Here is an 18,949-nt window from a genome sequence, read left to right as displayed (position 1 = left end):
AGTACCTCCGAGGTGGACCGTGGAACCTATCGACCAGAACGCAGTTGTAGGTCACGGCGTCTCCATCGCCTGTCAGGCCGAAGGATTCCCCATTCCGACTGTGACTTGGAAGCAATCTATCGGTAAGTCACGACTCCTTAAAGGTGGGATCTCGGAGATAACTCTCCTCCCTGTACCTCCGTTCTCAGCTACGTTAGCCGAGAGATGTATTACGTCTCCGACGTGGCGCGAGAAATGAGAACGCTCATTCGCACCTGATCTCTCTTAAGTATAAAACGGATATTCTTAATAGAAGAAGACTCTCAATTTTTTAATAGAAACTGGAACAGTTAATTTTCTGACGTTTTATCTGTATTATAAATAATCTACAAATATAAATGAAATATTTACATCACAAATCATTTTTAACGTATATATTCGAAAATGCATTTTTTCAAAAATTTACATTGACTTGATCGATTATTTATTCTGAACTAACTTCAAAGTGAGATATGACGTAGATATTATTACATTTTCTAATAATCTCCTGTCGATTAAGCGAGAACTTTGTTTGCACGAGCATTACGTAATTTTCATTTAAGTTACGACGGCGAAAGTGTCGACGGGAAAAAAAAGGACGCTCGGGAAACAGTAATCAATCACGAATTTCGCTGAATCGTCGGTCGTCTCCACGGACGGGTATCCAGTCCGTAGTCAGAAATAAGTCCTATCTATAGATAAAAGTTCTATGGATAGAACTGTATAATTAATTCCGTCAATTCGCTGAGCGTGCAGATTTGATATGACGTACTTTCGCCAGAGACTTTTCTTCTATTTCCTCTCTATTTTTCCTCCTAAATTTCAACTTCGTTTTGGCGCGGAATGCATCCTTCGCTGTTTAGTCTGATTGTATTTTCGCGAGCCAAATCGTTCCTACGTCGGCGGCTACGTCAGTTTGCAAAAAAGCTCTTTTGTGTGTCTTGGCTCAATGCGCAGTTACGTCGCAGTGACGAGATTGTTATCAAATTCCAGAATATTTTTATTAATTTTAATTAACCACAGCTGGAAAACTAGTACACATTTGTCTGTAAAATGCTTTCAGTGAGTTAGTTGTGTAATCGTATTATACGTACATAAACGTTCCTACCGCATGTTATGCGTTACATTCTGATACACGTTAAGCGTTCTCGTTACTCAAATATTAATCCGTAAAAAGTTCTCTCCATCGTCCGAATACGTATCTCAAAGTTGTTGCAAAAAAAAAAAAGACGAGATATCCCGTGTGGATATTTGTGTTTTTCATCATTCACTATGTATCTCGTGAAGGATGTCGGGGAAGCATCGATCCAACGCGCTGTCGAGCGATGTACGCCATGCAGACAGTAGTATCGAACGTGAAAAAAGAAAGCGCTATGTCGGGGAAAGACGTTTCGGTACGTCACGTCCTGTCACGATTCATATTAGTTGCGAACAGCGTAGAACGGAGCATCGTGGTTTTATTAAACCTTGTGTAATATTGTAACTACCTGCCACTAGGTCGAGTGCACAAACGCAATTTGCATCGGTCGAGAATGCCGCCGACGAGAGACGAGAATGCTGCCGTAAGAGTTTCGAGACATAATTTCTCGGAAGACTCCTGCGAAAAGACTGATTACTCAAAAGCGGCGCTTTCAAAATGTTTGGTTTACCTTGCACGGGAGAAGCTCTCGCGAAGTAAATCTTTACCGTTTGAAGTTATGTGGGTGGTATATACTTTGATACATCTTCCGCCCGTTCGTTTATTTATGAAAAGATAGAATAAGCGAATAAGGAAAGGTCTACGAGGAAAGAGATTCCCAAGCATACGCTTCGTGTACTCGTATTTAGCCTTCGACGCGTTATGTTTTCAAATCATTTAGACATTCATGTATTCAGAAATGCGTTTATAGAACATCTCGCGCGTTTAAAGAACTTTTTCCGCGTTATTTCTTGGCATTTAAATTGGTATACAACAGGATGTTTTGTAATAAGGCGTAAACAAGGTGATACTTCATGCCGTGAGCTGGGAAATAATTTTTCCTCCGGTAAAACTTAACGTTATTTTTTTACAGTCTATAAAGTTTGAAAATTAAATATTCTAGCAGTTGAGTATGCCTCCAAATCAAAACGCTGTTAAAGTAAAGTTTACCTGAAATTACGCGAAGAATAAGATTTTGTTATCTATCACGCGCATTCATGAAGATCTTTCCTCCTGAAATATCTGATTCTTTTCTTTATTTTAGTTTCTGATGAGTCTAGAATATCTACCGATATAAAATATAAACACGTTGTACAGCGACTTTTTGTTGTACAATAACTAAGGATGCGTGAGAAGTGAAAATTCCACAAATAAAACAGTAAAATATAAACTTCACAATGTACTTTATTTTTAATATGGCACTAGAACAGAATAGAATAAAATGGAAAGAATAAAGAGAAGTCCCAGAAAATAAATATATCAGTAGTGTCAACTCGAAATAAAAATGTTTATCATCATGGCAGACGGATGGCATCGTCCAATTAAAGCTGGAAAATAAAATACCAACAAATTTTAATTTATGCTCTTCCATGAAAGTTTATCCTAGAATTGCGTAAACGTAGTTGTAAGCAGAAAATACATCTTCTTAAAGTATTTAAAATACGAAATACAAAATACTTTCAATTTAAAAGTCTAAAAATATTGCATTTCAAATCGAAAGATTGAAAATATTTTGTATTTAGTAATTAAATATTAAGATTGTCAATATTTTGTATTTTGCATTTTAAATACTTTAAGATGTATTTTATCAAGTCGTGATTGTTAGGATAGAATTCATAGACGTTGTTCAAGATTCGAGATGGTCTTAAGCTAGTGCTCGAGATATCGTAAACCAATCAGAGAACCGTATTAAATCTTAAGACGATGCTTGCGAGATTTTCTTGAGATTAAGAACGGACTATGGATCTAAGTGATTGTAGTTGTAAGAATTGACTAATCACAGTCGAATATTCTATTCATATCAATTCTTACAACTTATAACTTATGCAATTATATGTAGAATGGACTTTACAAGAAGCCCATGGAGTTCAACGTATGGTAGTAATTTTCCGCGAACATGTCTATTATGCAGAAACGTAAAGATGTATCCTTGCACATTTAGGTGAAACTCCGGGTGACTACAGAGAGCTTGGATACGGCACGGAGGGCGCCGGGGTGGCCAGAAACGGATCCCTGGTGATCCCGCGGGTATCGCGGGATCACGCCGGATTCTATCTATGCCAGGCGAGCAACGGCATCGGGCCTGGCCTCAGCAAGCTCATTCGGCTAACGGTTCATGGTAAAATATTCACGAAACCTAGAGTTACCGTCGCCGTCTGGATCCTAGATCCAAGATAGTATCCGGGATTTGGTTTGGGTCGCGCTGGATCATGCGAAGTGATCGAAACTGGGTAGTTATTTACAGCCGCCGCTGTGAACATTAGACGAAAAAGTGTCGTAAATTTATATAAAAAATTCTCTCTCTCTCTCTCTCTCTCTCTCTCTCTCTCTCTCTTTGAAATTATCTTTGGAGATTTAATGGAGAGAGCAGCAGGAATTTAATTTGTTATTATATGATATTCATATGTAGACGGCGATATGTAATGCAACAGTCATGAATTTAATAAATTTGTTAATTTGAATTTGCACACACACGGGCATGTCCGCCGGAAATTCAATAGCATTACTACAATATTCGTCACTGGATAATTGCTTCGCATCACTGCATGAAATCCTCTCTGTGAGAGGTTACACACACGGCATGCACAAACACACGCGCTATTCGGAATAGCATCATGCGTCGATAATTGATCTTTTTTTTTTCTGGCTACGAAATAAACGAGCATTCAACAAAGTACTGTAGATTGGCCGTGCGATTTCGACGCAAACAAAATTGAATCGCTCGTTTATAATTACAAAAAGGTACATTTGTGAGTTATAGCGAAAATTGCTTTTATTGTCTTGTCTTGCGTTTGATGTTTATTGTGCGTGCCGTGAGTGCCGTGCGAAATTTTTTTCATGAAAAATTCTCACTTTTCACTACAGCGGGCCCCCAGGTAACAGTAAGGACGAGACAGGAATCAGTGCGACGAGGAGAGAGCGTAATATTGCGCTGCGAGGCCGAGGGAGACGCGCCTCTTGATCTTAGTTGGCGTGTTCGTGACAGCAAGATCGATCCTAATTACGACGTTAGGTTCGTATTGGAATTAATTATGCGTCTTTCGCGTGAAAGCTCACAGGTTTGAAATGCGCATACCGTTTGACGGAAGTACCATTCTAACGCTACCTTATCATCGTACATTAAATTCACGAAACGTTCAAATCGAAAACAAACTAAATTCGTTATTCGTAGAATCCTCTTTAGATACGAAATCTGTTTGAATAACTATACGTATTTAGAATTCTATTTTATACATTAAAACGAATAATATATATTGAAACTATACAACTACATTAAGCGGCAGCAGCTTATTTGTAAATATAACAAATATATATGTATATATTCTGTATTTAAAATGGATTTTACAAATTATTTCAACTTTTCACATGTTACAAGTCTATCTGTAATTGTTAGACTATTCCAAGTACCTATAATGCATTTTACATAACAAAACACACAAATTCCATTTTTAAACCATTATACGTATATATAGAGTAAAAGACTTCTATTGCCGCAGTAAACCATCGCCGCTATTATATATTCGATGTGAAAATGACCAAACTTCGCTACCATAACCAATTATTTGATATTACCTCAAAACCTATTTTGTTAATAACGAGGAAATTGTACCAAGCAAATTTGTTCGTAAAAGGATTCGTGGACTCGTTAATTTATCGCTAAAGCAAAGTAGTCTATCCCTGGGAAAGTGCAGTTTACCGGTGTAACATTGCTATTTTGATGGCGAAATAAGAATTAATTTGTTATCACAATGAAATAACATCCGTCGAGAGATTCTGGAAATCCCTTCTAATTTCATCTATTAAAAGTAATATCCTTGACCGACATCTCGCTGTAGAATATTTGACGAAATTCCTTACGACGATAGACGAAGTAATCAGCAGATTATCCCTCTTCATAATTAATCCACCTTATAATTAAGCGCAATAAATATAATTTAGCGTAATTCTTACAGAAATTTCAAACTCGAGCCTCTCTCTCGCCGCGAGATCGCCGCATATCGATTAATCGCGTAACCGCTTTGCTCTCTGGTCCAGATACGCGGTAGACAATACGGCGGACGCGTCAGGACGTGTCACCACCGAGCTGCGGATCATCCAGGCGAGCCACATGGACCGCGGTGACTACGTCTGCGTCGCCGCGAATGCGTATGGTCGCGACAAAGCGATGATCCACTTGCTCGTGCAGGAGCCACCCGATTTCCCACGCAATCTGCACGTGGCCGAGCAGGGCAGCCGGTCGATCCTGCTGGCCTGGTCCTCGCCGGCGACCGATCGGGACGCGAGCCACGTCAGCTCGCCCATCACCAATTACATCGTGCAGTACAAGGAGGCGCAAGGTACAGACTATTTCTCCTTTCGTTTTACCTTTTTCGGCGTACGCGCGCAAACCTTCGGTCCCTATCGATCGAAAGTCGAGAGCATCTCGTTATAGATCGTTACGTTCCTGGCCGATGACACCGACGGCACATTGACTGCCACATCATGTATAAATCAAGTTTATTGTTAGAATAGAATATTGTTTCTAAATTACAATAAATAAATTAAATTGTTTCTAAATAAAATAAAATAATAAAATAATAATAAAAAAATATTTCTAAATAAAATAATAAAGTAGAATAGTTTCTATAAATTAGGTATAATTTTTAAATTGACATTTAAGCTTTTCATTTCATCAATTAGGATATCAATTATAATTGGACAAGATATCAATTATAATTAAAAAACGTATAGAAACAATTAAAATTAGACATTGGAAATAGATTGCCATAGTTTTGATGCCAAAAGTTTATGATTAATTATGATAAAAATAATAGAGACATTTCAAAATTGTATGACACAAATTTCAATATAAAAACTCATGGTTGACTATATGATTAAAATAATGGAGGGTACTAAAGTCTTAATGTTTCAAATGGATATAAAAATTTTAATGTAGATTTTCTCGAACCTGCGATAGTTACGACAATGTTACTTTGCCGGAACCAAGTAATATCGCATTTCTTTTCAAGCTACGTCACACGTTTGCGTGCAAATAATATTCTTTATTTTTATTTAATTTACATTATAATGTATAAACAGCGAATATAAATGTGAATTAAGCGAAAAATAAAATTGCCTTATGCAAATCGTACAATTCTCTAAGAAAACGCATTCGCGTCTAAATGATGTGGCGGTGAATGCGCCGAAATCGAGATACTTTCTACGCTTTTACAAATTTACAACAATAAAAAAATTCCGATTTTAATTTCCACGTTCTGATCTAGTTCCCCGATCAATAGTTTATGCGTGGATGCGCGTAAATATGGAAGAGATTAAAAACGTTTGTTTAATTTCCTATTTACTGTTGGCATACGCGATTAATCCCAACGGCTGATGTAAATAACGCGTTAAAGCAATGCATATTGGTGAAAATAACACCACATTTTTTTGTGCTTGCTCGACCGATAGTTTGAAGAGAGAAAGAGAAAAAAAAAAGAGGAAGAAATATCGATGTACAGTGTACGGTTTATTGCGCCCCATTACATTCTCGATCCATCGTCATTATATGTATATACGCGCGTGTTTCACAGTGCGCTTGGCATTTCTATCATTCGGCGCGGAATATCATATCGCAACGTTAAAGTTAACACTACGATGTCTTCGGTAAAAGTATTCCATTCGTATTCGGGAACAACGCTGTGGCTTTTGCCATCTCGCGGGGAATCATTAATCATTTATCCCTTCACGTTGCTCCACGTCTCCCGCTATATTCGTTTTAGGATTTTAGGCGCTACATTTATTTTGGATTTATTTCATGGCTTTTATCCGACCCCGCCTGTTTTCTCCCGTTTTATCGGCGAACCCGCCCGTCAGCCGATATTTAAACAAACGCCACGTTCGAAACGCTCGAAATTCCATTAACACGAATAACATAATGTGTATCTCATTAGTAAATAATAACTCAATCCCGGAATATGTGTATCTCACCCGGTGAATGTCTATGACGAAGTATTAAACTGTCTAATTTCCGAGCCACTCAAAGCAGTAATTTTAGAATAAAATGTACGCGAAAAATAATTTTTCATATATATGGAAAATCGTAGGATGAATACGATATGCTTCCTGAAACATTGACAGATATCGCGTTATGTATATATTTTAGAAATTGATTAATTTAAAAAATGTAAAATAAATTGACGTGTATGTAAATATTATTTCCATTTCAGTATCACAGATTGCATTTAATCCTGTATGGGTATACGTTTAAAAATATCTTGTTTGCGATAATATCAGGAATAATAAATACTAATGAAATGTATTAAGAGAATTATATACTAATGCATAATAATTCATTCGATTATTTAATGAAGAATATATTTAACGTTTTTGCTTAGCATTTTTATTAGATAATTTAACATTTTATCTAAACGTTTCGTGTTCTACGGAGTATAAACTCTAGTAAATGCAAACTGAATATTTTCCCTCGTAATGTGCTGTTTTGTAACGTCGCTCCAAGATGCACGCGTGCAACGTAACGTGCAGTCGCATGAGCTGCGGCTGTCAAGAGCAATGGTAATTACATCGCTGTGTCCCTTGTAAACTCACGTTGAGTTGATTCTATATAATAGCGCCGCGAATTCGTTCGCGATTCGTACAACCATGTAATACGCATGCCCGCAAGAGCAGCTCCGTTCTTTGACGTTCTCTTTCATGTGTTTGCGTTCAAAGGAACACGATTTACGTTTCTCATTGATCAATTCGTTTGGAAAAGGATCCTGCGCCGTTAAACATTCCGTTTCTATCGCGGGCAAACTTGCTAGCGTTTCACAGAAGATATTTTGATCTTTCTTCGGCATGAAAATGTATTAATTCATATCGTTCGTTTGATACAATAACGGTACAATTTAAAAAAAAATTAACATAATAAGATTTCTGCTACATGAAAAGCCCCAATATAATTGAGGCTAGATTTTAGTGCCTAGTAATAATAATAATATTTTCATTTTGTAAACTCTATATATATATATATATATATCTTTCAATTGCATAAAATATATGCTATTTACTGCCGAATTTGAAATGCAATCATAAAATGAAGCTTAAATAATGTCATTACAATTAAATTGATCGCCAATTTGCTAATGATCAAACATAATTGAATGATTCAAAATGAAATGATTCTAAAAACGAAGTTTATCAGAAAATGAATTTGAATGTTTCGAATTATTAAAATTTTGAAAGTTAATTTTGAAATGTAATTTCGGGGTGATTACTGATTATACAGAGGAATAAAAGAGTATGCTCCGTTAAAGTATCTACGTTCTTACTTTTTTCTTTACTACGTTTTTATCCTTTTCTGTAAGCATAACTAAAGCATGTCTAAAATGACAACAAATTTCGAGCTCTTTATCATTATTGTAGCAATAAGCGATATTATTTAAATCTCGACGAATTTCGTGTCTCTTTTTCAACGGCCTTTTTTAAATTTGCAAATTAAAACTATTAAATTATTAAATTCGCATGATCGTGCGTTGTCGAAGTTTCTTTTATGGAGATAAAGTATAGAGGAAGCGCTTTATTTTCCGAAGCATATATATACGTAGCCGGCATTTCCGACGTTGGCGGTTTTCGTTGCGACAGCCAAGACAAAGTTTTCTGTAAAGTCGTTTGCGAATCTTCCTTCTCCGCGTCTTTGTTTTACAAACCTCTCCCTCGACTACCGGGGGCCACCTCCCCACTCACTCGCCCTATTTTCATGCCACAAACTTCTCTTTGAAACGCCCCTTGCCCTGGCCGCTCGTTAACTTTGGATGTCCTCATTTACGCCTAATCGACTCGAGTCTCCCCGCCGGGTGTTAAATTATCGAACTTAACGCACGAAGGGACATGGAAGCGTCGTGGTGTTAACGCGCATAAAACATGTTCTTGAGGCAAGCACCGTCGAGAATTATTATCGCTCTTACCAAAATCGAGTCTCGCGAGGATCGAGATTGCCGAGGATACCGGCGAAACGATGATAAATACTCGCCCCCGATATGTCCTTTCGTATAATGTACCTCGCAAAATATATGTATTACGTATTATCTCAATATTGCGAATGAATTATTTTAATGTCCGCGCGCGTATTAGATCTCTAAAGTTGCGCGCATCTCTAAATTACAGATTAAAACTAGAGATAATCTACATCTCTCCGAGATCTCGCGCTTCCGTTGCGAGTAATAGCTTCGAATTAATTTCCAACTGAATCGTCATTGTATGTACGTCTGATATTTATTGCCAGTTATCTTTGCACGAGTTTGTACGGCTCTCATCCTCCATTAAAATGTCATTCGCTTGATCGATCCGTCCACTCATCACATACGATCCGTCTTTGCGGGCAACTGTTAAACTACAAACTCTCACATCGCGGAGAAACGAAATAGGTTTATCGATCAGAACGTACGCGTTGTACGAGTTAATCATACCGTCGCGTAATCGGTCGCGTCGGAACGTCCGGAGAATTTTCGCGGAGGAGATACATCTCGCCTCGCGAGACTCGTCTCGCGATTACGCTTAAGAGATCGTACTGCATCCTTCTAAGCGTTGTTGCCTTTTGCTGGAAAGACGTGTGGCATGAGCACAACACGCAGAAGCTGGTAGCCGGAGACAACACGGTCGCTCGGGTATCGCCCCTAAAACCCGCGACTACCTACCACTTTCGAGTGCTTGCGGAAAATCATCTTGGAACATCAGCGCCAAGCGACATCCTTCATGTCAGTATCAAACATTGTCGAAAGACAAAGAATAGAAAAAAAAAAAAGAAACACACACAAAGCATGATCGAAAGAAAAAAAAAAAACTTTCACATTATCACGAAGTCATTATTAATAACGTTGCGTTAACGTCAGACGGATTGTTTTTTTTTTTACGTACGCCGTTGGGGGCGTCTCGAAATTTTCGAAACAGGTACAAACGGACGGTGAAGTACCCGGTGGACCGCCCAGGCACGTCTCCGTGGAGCCCCTGGGCCCGCAGCAGCTCAAGATCACGTGGCAACCGCCGGATCGATCCCTGTGGAACGGCGAACTACTCGGATACACCATCGGCTACACCAATCTCGGGTATCGTTATCTGCTTACCGCTCTTGAACTACAGTAGTTTGCGGCGTTTAGCGTCCATCACTTCGAGCCCAAAGCCCTGAACAACGATCGTGATGATCTCTCCATTCGCACGGAGGGATACGCAGCAAATTCATATAACCGAGTTTAAATCGCGCGACACGTTATATCTTCGGTAATATTGATTTTGCGAGAAAATATTTTACGGTGAAAACTGAAGCGACGTGAGGAAGACGCGTTTCAGAAAGAAAATTCGCTGTGATAATCTTTATACGTATTATTTTCGCGAGATACGGCGAGATAGATAATTTTAGACGTATTTACTTTCTAATAAAATTATTAATTATAAAATTGTTGATGATATTCATATATATATTTATAGCATAATTTATTTATATAAGAAATTGGCTTATGTCTCGTGTAAGTTATAAGAGTTTATTTATAGAAATTTATAATTATTACCTTTTAATGTCAAGTTGATTAGAATTGGATTTCTATAAGGATATAAGTTATCTCTCGTCATTTTGATGTCAAAAGTTATCAGTACTATTATTATCATTATTATTATTATTATTATTAAAATAACATTTTTTTTATAACAATGATAACACGATTTATGACTTAGATAATAAACTTTGTTCTTTTTTTAAATTAGATTCCAAAATTTTTTTGTCTAAAAACCAAATTTATCCTTTTATTGAGAAAGAAAAACTGTCATGACAAAAATCGTTCGCAATGAAACTTTTTAAATTAGACATGGTAATATTTGCGCTGTGATATTTTATATCAGAATAATTGGATCATACTTTGATAGTCCGGTCGCGCAGAAAGAGAGAAAGTACCAGAAATTCTTAAAATACCTTTTGTCCGAGTCTCCATAGTTATATTCCATTGAATTTTGAGATTGTTACTACCTCCATTATATTTGAATCGGACGGCGGAACGTAATAAATGCGCACGATAAGGACAATTTCCGGTAAACTTTGGCGACGGCGACTTTCGTGCCAAGGATTTCCCGTTCTTAGACAGCACCAACTTTGCGAACAATAGGATGTATAAGAGAAGAAAAGATGGTTTATATATTTTAATGCGTACTCTGTCTGTTTGTTACTCTGTTAACTTTTGTCACTAGAAGTCGTTCAGCTAACACCTAACAACAAGAGTCTCTATACAATTTAAAAGTTATAAGAACGGGAGATTCTGTCTTCCTCTCTTCTAAAAATAAAACTTTTCCAATCGATTATTTACAAACCAATTTAATGGTTTCTCTTCTTGACACACTTCCTATTCGCGCGGTTGACACATAGACTTCAGTGCTGTGTCGATCGTCTTCGTGCTTCTCTTCGCGTTATCTTTTTTCGCTTCAACGAATCGTGGTTTCGCGGCTTTATTTCAGAGGAGATGATCAATTGACGAACACGACGCGAGTAGGGATCACAGGAAATGGGGACGGCTCGCACGATTACAGGCTGACGGGTCTACGAAAATATACCCAATATAGCATAGTAGTAAAGGCGTTCAATAGCAAAGGAGATGGCCCAGGATCCGATCCTGTGACGGCGCACACATTCGAGGACGGTGAGTGAGTTTTCGTTTATCGTGGGATTTTGTGTTAATAAAAATATCTGGCACGTTAAACAAAGCAATTACGGTGTGCCGCTTTGAGGTAGTCTCTTTGCATTTTGATTGCGAGCTAAATGTAATTGAGAAATGCAAATGATGAGATCAAGTTTCATATCACAAATTAATATCGTAATTTAAAGTTTGTCACATATACCATATTGATCCACAAACATTCAATACGATATATAATGCATAACGTTCAACAACGGCAATCATTTGCGTAACGATATTGGGTTATGGAACGAGCTTTTACGCAACTCAAACTAAATTGCTACAAAAGTCAACATTGACAATAATAATTTTGGTTGAATTTTTTTGTTTTATGATTACCTAAATTCTGTCAGATTGAATTCTGTTTTAACCTAAATCATAATTTTTGCAATCGAGATTCTTTTTTCTTATAATTTTCTTTGTAACATAGTTTTGATTAAATTTTAAATATATTTAGCTCACAAAATTGGCCAAATTTGTATTTTCCTATACAAAAATTTTAACTAATTACAAAAGGAAATAGATACATAAAAATAAATTTTCATAATTATTCTCAAATTAACTGTATCCGTTATATTAATTAATTTGTAATGCAGAAATGTAAACTGCAAATCATATTCTAAGCCGCGAAAAAAGAATTAAAATAAAGTAAATAATAATATTAATTAATTTATATAAATGATTTTACATATTATTAGAAAAAAACACAAATAAACATTTCTGACATTATATAATCCTGTAAACAATTTTTTTATAATTTTCGAAACACCTGTCTCCCAATCTCGTGAGTCACTGCGAGTTCTGCGAGTCTGCGGGCGATAACCAATAACATAAACTCGAAACCACATTTTTCGACACGTCAAAGGAGTAATAACGCTACAGCGATTTACGGTACCGATTTGACATAGTTCCAAGTGCGCCACCGCAGAATGTAGCTTGCGCCGCACTGAATGGTCAGAACATCCAGGTGACCTGGAAACCACCGCCTTCTGACAAAGTTCACGGGGTCGTGCTGGGGTACAAGCTGCTGTATGAAGCCGCCTCGGACTCGCAGACCAGCAGGGAAACGAAAGTCAGTCATGCTCTCAGTACGGTTCTGCATTCCCTCAGCCCGTATACCAACTACACGGTGCAGGTACTCGCATATACCAGGGCCGGAGACGGTGTCGCGAGCAGTCCTGTGTCTTGCACCACCGGCGAAACCGGTAATACCACTTAGATTACTTTTTGATATTGTTGTATAATTTATAGCTTATTTTCGGTGTGATTCGGTTTATTTGAGAGAGTATATTTATAGTATATTTAATATTTCCCGAACGTTTCAGAAGTTTCAAACAAAGTTGGAACAGGTCAATAATCTATGGGGTTCTTTTATAAATACATTTTATGTTTAATGTAAATGTTACGTAATATATGCTGCGAGCTATTCTATTTTAGAAATTTAAGAATTATAATTTCGATTAAATGTATTACATAATCTCGATTAAGGCTATTTCTAAGGTTCAAGCTGCAATTATGCACATTGAAAAAAAAGAGTTTAATAATAATTACTAAATACTCTGTAAAATAATTCCAATCAATTTGGTTAATATAATCAAAAATAATTTTACTTTTGTAAATATGTTACCAAGTACTTTCAGATAGTTAATCATATTATTATGTTTGTGTCTGATAATACTTATTAAATATTATAGAAGAGTAAAATTAATTTTGGTTACATTGATTATTTCACTCATTTGGTAGATATTTTACCTGACTCTTTTTTCAGTGCACAAATTAACTCGCATACGGCAGCAAGTCTTACAGGATAATTCTTACTCTCTTTTGAAGCTTTTCCTTGCTATAAGTCATTGACGACTAAAGAATGGCATTCTGCCGACAGTTCCCGACGCACCGGAACGCGTAAAGGCGGTGGTCAGCGGTGAGAACGCCGTCGTGATATCTTGGTTGCCGCCGCGACGGCCGAACGGGTTGCTCATTCAGTACACCGTCTATATCCGCGTGTTGGAACAGGGCCAGGAGGTGAAGATCACCAAAAGCATTCTACCAGCGCAGAATCTGCATCACGAGGTAACCGGATTGAAGCAGCACGAGACCTACGAGGCGTGGGTGACTGCGTCGACTAAGGTCGGTCAGGGTTCCAGCACTCCCGTCATCAAGCTTCAACCCAGCACCACCGGTAAGTTGCTCTTCGAGGGATTGAGAGAATATTGAAAAATTCCTCGCTTTTACCGTAAAATTCTATCGTGTTGGATGCTCCGTGAACGTATCGATATAACTTTTCATTTTTGTCGAGTTCCGAGAACACTATACAACTGCTGAAACGCGCATCGAATATTATATGGGGGGGGGGGGAGAGGGTGTACAGCTTCATAGGAAGGATGGTCCATATTCCATAAAGGAAAATGCTCTTTGACGTATAGCATGCTCCACGATCGATAACGAACGTAAGCATGGTATTTGTGACTTTTCGATAATACCCACATTTGCGGGGGGAGATATAACGGAGCATAAATGGCGTGAATAGAAACTCGTAACGAGGGTCCTTTAATTAGTTCCAGCTGCTATAATATCATACGGTGTGCCCATCGTGGTACCGTGGCGAGTAGACGTTAATATGGCTTGCCTCGTCGTCGGCGATCCTCGGCCGAGCGTCGAGTGGCGACGTGCTGACATGAAACTGCAACAAAAGTAAGTGCGATCAAAACGCGTAGCGCAAACATGGTGGTGGAATGTATGTTTCACGGGACGAGTTTTCCAGATCCGACGTGGGGCCAGACAATACCTTAACTTTGAGAAACGTGCAGAGAAGTCATGAAGACAATTATTCCTGTCACGCGAAGAATTCGCTTGGCACGGACGAAATTACATACACGCTGCATATACAGGGTAGGTCGGCGCAAGTGAAATCATTAAGACCGCCGCTAGTCAGACTCTCAAACGTGATAAGCGCGTTCATTGTGTGTGAAATTTTGCGAAATTTTTTTCCACTGCGAAAGTAACGTCTTCACCTCGCGAAGATAATTCGATTTAAAGTTACGTTGGAATCTTTCTAAAGCGGCGTCTACAATAAGATGTAAAACTTGAGTTTTAAACCTTAAACTGTAAGAAATTTACCAGTCATAATCGATTTTCCTCACATTCGATCACTGTGATTGGTCCAATTCTTAAGGGAGCTTTAAGTTTTACGCATGATACCTCGTTGTAAATGCCGTTTATAAAGAAAGCGTTATAACAACTTCCTAACAGAAATGTAACCTGAGCTTTAGAGCTTTATTATAACTTAATAAATATTAGAATTATAATTTCGACTAAACGTATTATGTAATCTTGATTAAAGGTACTCATGCTAAGACTCAAACTGCGCACACAAGTTCGTGCGAGAGAGAGTCTTACAGGATAACTCCTACGAATTCTTATTCATGCGCGAGAGAAGCAAAAGCGAGAGACGTATCTCTCACTCGAAGAGCGAATGTCGGATGGTGTTTCGCCGACTCTCGAGCTAAGTTCTAATTGGTAAACTTTATGCATAGTGCCGCCGACGTCGCCGACTCTGTTGGCGACCGGCACGACGACCGACGCTATCCAGCTACAATGGAAGCAGGGCGACAACGGTGGCGCGCCTATTAAGGGATTTCTCCTAGCTTATCGTCGGGAATTTGCTGAATGGGAAGAGGTCATGCTAGACCGACGAGAGAGCACGCATCTCCTTGAGGGTTTGCAGTGCGGCACGCGATACCAGTTCACGCTAGCGGCGTTCAACAGGATCGGAAGCGGCAGCGCGAGTGACATACAGACGGCGAAGACCAACGGCTCAAAGCCGGTTCCGCCACCGAAGCATCACTTCGTTAGGCCGAATCAGACGTTCGTTATTCTAGAATTGGCGGCCTGGCAGGACGGCGGATGCCCGTTGACCTACTTTGTCGTGGAGTATAGGAGGCTGCCCGGGGATTGGCTGCTCGGTAAGAACCTGTAACACTTACGGAAAGTTGATGACGAAATGAAGAAGAGAGGACCGATAATTGTCGCGAGCGTAACGTTGATCATGCCGAATTAATTCTAAAATCGATATCTAGAAAATTTCTGTGAGAAATGCTGACAGTATTCATTTCTCGTGTACACGTATTAATCGCAGTGTCATTCATACAATATTATTAACATTAATTATTTTATATTAATATAGAAATATTGACATCTAGAAAATATTGGAAAAATGCTCTCGTGATTGTTTTAAGCACCCATCAATTATATTATCAATATACTCGAATGTCAATAATTAATCAGATTTTATCGGTAACGTATTGCAGTGTCCAACAACGTGCCACCACAGTCGAAATTCCCCATCGTAGATTTGGAGAGCGGCACCAGCTATGAGCTTCGCGTGACGGCTTATAACAACGCCGGTTCCACCCAGGCCGAGTACTTGTTCAGTACGCTGTCATCGAACGGAAACAACCGTTTGCACGAGGATCATCCGCAGGAGAGCGAGAACACTCCGCTGTATCTCGACGCGCACGTTTTGGCGCCCAGCGTCATCTCTGTTCTCGCTGTCATGCTGGCGATCGCCGGAGTGTGCTTTTGCCTCAAGACACGTGAGTATGAGCTGTCGAAGTCCGCTCTATTAATTTACGTCGCGAGCGCGTATGCCCCGAGCAAGCGAAACCAGCGAACACGAGCTCCTGCTGTACGGGATGCAGTTTTCCATGTTGTAAAAAAAATCTGTCGGCTGCCGTTTATTTTCGCGTATTCCACTTGGTACACATTGTAACGATTCCGCCGTGAATTGGAACAAGGGGATGGGGGATGGGACAGTCTAGATGTTTTATTTTTTCGTCAACTACCCTCGATATCAGGTACAATGTCAACAACAGCAGTCCACGATATCCGCCGCGAGCGTTTGGTTTAATTAAAAACTTCATAAACGAATCACGTAGCCGGGACGTTGCTCCAGATAGACGACGGTCTACTGAAACGAGAATATCTCCCTTTGCATAAATCATTCAAGAAATACGCTCACTCGTACTTATTCGAGTTACCACAGTTTCTTGATATCGTCTGTAACAGTCTGTGTAAGCGGCTTTTTTCTATTCACGAGAGAATGCGCTCAATTTACACAACGATGGAATTTTATATCTTTCTCATACGTGTATTCAGTGTCTGCGTTTTGTAACTTTCATGCTTTCTTAAATACTTTAGAAGTGATTTCTTTTTGCGTTATTAGATTTATTTAACAATGAGAATTTTATTTGTCGAGCATCATAATTACTTTTTCTACATACTTTTCTCATTAGAAATCTAACTAGCCAATTTAACACAGTAATTTACTTATTTTTTAAATATTAAAGATATTAAAGGACTTGAACAAGTGTGCCTTTAATACTTAAAGTAAACAATTTACTTTTAAAATTTATATATAAAAATATTATTACGCATCAAGTTTCAGCTTCCACCGAATTGGACTTTCTATATTTATTTGATTTATTCATCTAACGACCTAAATTAACTTATTGTTTACTTTTTATCTCTTTCTGAAAATTGAAAAAAAGATAGAGAGTAAATTAAACCAAGATTAAAGTTAATTTTCATGATAGAAATGGACATTATATACATAGACTGAGCACTTTTGTAAAAAAAACTGCAGGTCGTGATCAGAAAGAGAAAGAAAACATATGCATAGGCAAACTATCTTTGTTACTCCTGCTCTTAAACCTTCTCTATTTTTCCTCTGCGACGAGGATAGCATGCCTGAGGCTGATGAAAAGAGGAATATAGTTATCCTTCAATCTCACGCAAGCTCCCATAAGGCGTAATCTATATATATATACATATATGTCTATGATCTGCTAACTCGAGTATGTCGTTTTCAGATCCAGAAGGATCCGGCGGCGCGAACGACCCGAGCTCGCAAACGCAAGCGGCCCTGGATAACAAGCACAACATGGAACAGAGGGAACAGTACTACGCGACCGTGAGAAAACCAGGACAACAGTCACCTTGTCGCGAGGTGAGCGCCCTGGAACGAATACCCGAGTATTCGGAAGACATTTATCCGTATGCCACCTTCAATCTGCCCGAGCAGGAAAATCTTTCGGCGAACCCCATGAGACAGGCGTTCTTCTACGAGCGTAGCGAAACGATGCTGCAAGGTGCTCAAGTACGTTTATTTCTCACAACGATTTACGACGCCGCCGCAACAATCTATCTTACGATTTTTTTGACACCGCTCCCCGTAAATTGTGATGTCTTGGCTGATAAAAGATAAAAGATTTTTGAACTTATGACGCCTAGATGTCTGCCCCGGATAAAGTCACTGCGACTAAAAGTAATCTCATTAACGAAGTTACAGTGCAATGGAAGTAATTACTTTCCTTGCATTAATACTTAAAAGGACCATAAATTGTTCCGCACTGTGTAGAGAACCTTAAATTAGAATCGCCGACATTATTTAATTATTATATGTATGTTCGAATTTAATTACAGTTTGAAATATATTGCGAGAGGTAATATGAAGCAAATGGTTTGTTAAAAAAATTAACTAGACTACAAAAAGAAACAAAGATATTCGATAACAATATTTGATTAATTTATCTTTACCAATATTTTGCGATCGCAAATAAAAATAACGTGATATTATTCACCATATTTTACGAATGAATATTTTAAAGATGACATTTGCGAGAGTCGCATGTCAAACATTTCTCATATTTCTCCCGCAAAGAATCTCATACGGCGGATCGATTGCAGTGCGACGTGGACCAATACACGAAAGTACGTGGTCGAGCGCGACGCAAATCAAAATCGTTCAAATCGGAATCGGAGGAGTACGACACACTGGGCTCGGACAGCGACACGGAGGTCGGCACCAGCAGTCGTACCGAATCATCGAATCATCTGGATGACTCCGGCCCGACGTCGATAATGGCTCGCTCGCCGGGACCGAATTCTGTGAATCAGCGGGAGCAACGGCTCGCCCTGGTGCAGCGACCGGTTCATCATAGTAAGTTAGTATTCAGTTTTCTGTGTCCGGGCCGCGTGTAACGCAGCCTATCACGTAAATCAAGCG

General features: G+C 38.7%; 1 protein-coding gene across 5 annotated transcripts in view; it reads left to right on the top strand.

Moving 5' to 3' along the window:
* LOC105146454 (cell adhesion molecule Dscam2) overlaps nt 1-18,949 on the top strand; it is a 93,332-nt gene that overhangs the window by 73,242 nt on the left and 1,141 nt on the right. For 3 of the 5 annotated variants that reach the window (XM_087406017.1, XM_011056733.2, XM_087406016.1), the window contains exons 13-27: nt 3-122; nt 3,138-3,314; nt 4,061-4,208; nt 5,231-5,532; nt 9,779-9,927; nt 10,121-10,275; nt 11,669-11,850; nt 12,795-13,091; nt 13,769-14,065; nt 14,442-14,577; nt 14,648-14,775; nt 15,420-15,848; nt 16,194-16,478; nt 17,754-18,040; nt 18,631-18,883. In XM_087406017.1, the coding sequence (XP_087262143.1) occupies nt 3-122; nt 3,138-3,314; nt 4,061-4,208; nt 5,231-5,532; nt 9,779-9,927; nt 10,121-10,275; nt 11,669-11,850; nt 12,795-13,091; nt 13,769-14,065; nt 14,442-14,577; nt 14,648-14,775; nt 15,420-15,848; nt 16,194-16,478; nt 17,754-18,040; nt 18,631-18,883 (3,345 nt within the window). Of the gene's footprint in view, nt 1-2; nt 123-3,137; nt 3,315-4,060; nt 4,209-5,230; nt 5,533-9,778; nt 9,928-10,120; nt 10,276-11,668; nt 11,851-12,794; nt 13,092-13,768; nt 14,066-14,441; nt 14,578-14,647; nt 14,776-15,419; nt 15,849-16,193; nt 16,479-17,753; nt 18,041-18,630; nt 18,888-18,949 lie in introns of all 5 variants that reach the window. The other 2 variants (XM_087406018.1, XM_087406019.1) reach the window with 2 other exon arrangements.

The sequence above is a fragment of the Acromyrmex echinatior genome, chromosome 4, assembly GCF_024713525.1.
Source record: "Acromyrmex echinatior isolate Ae372 chromosome 4, ASM2471352v2, whole genome shotgun sequence".
Classification (NCBI taxonomy): domain Eukaryota; kingdom Metazoa; phylum Arthropoda; class Insecta; order Hymenoptera; family Formicidae; genus Acromyrmex; species Acromyrmex echinatior.
Note: the sequence above shows the minus strand (reverse complement) of the source record. Positions and strands in the feature narration are given on the sequence as shown.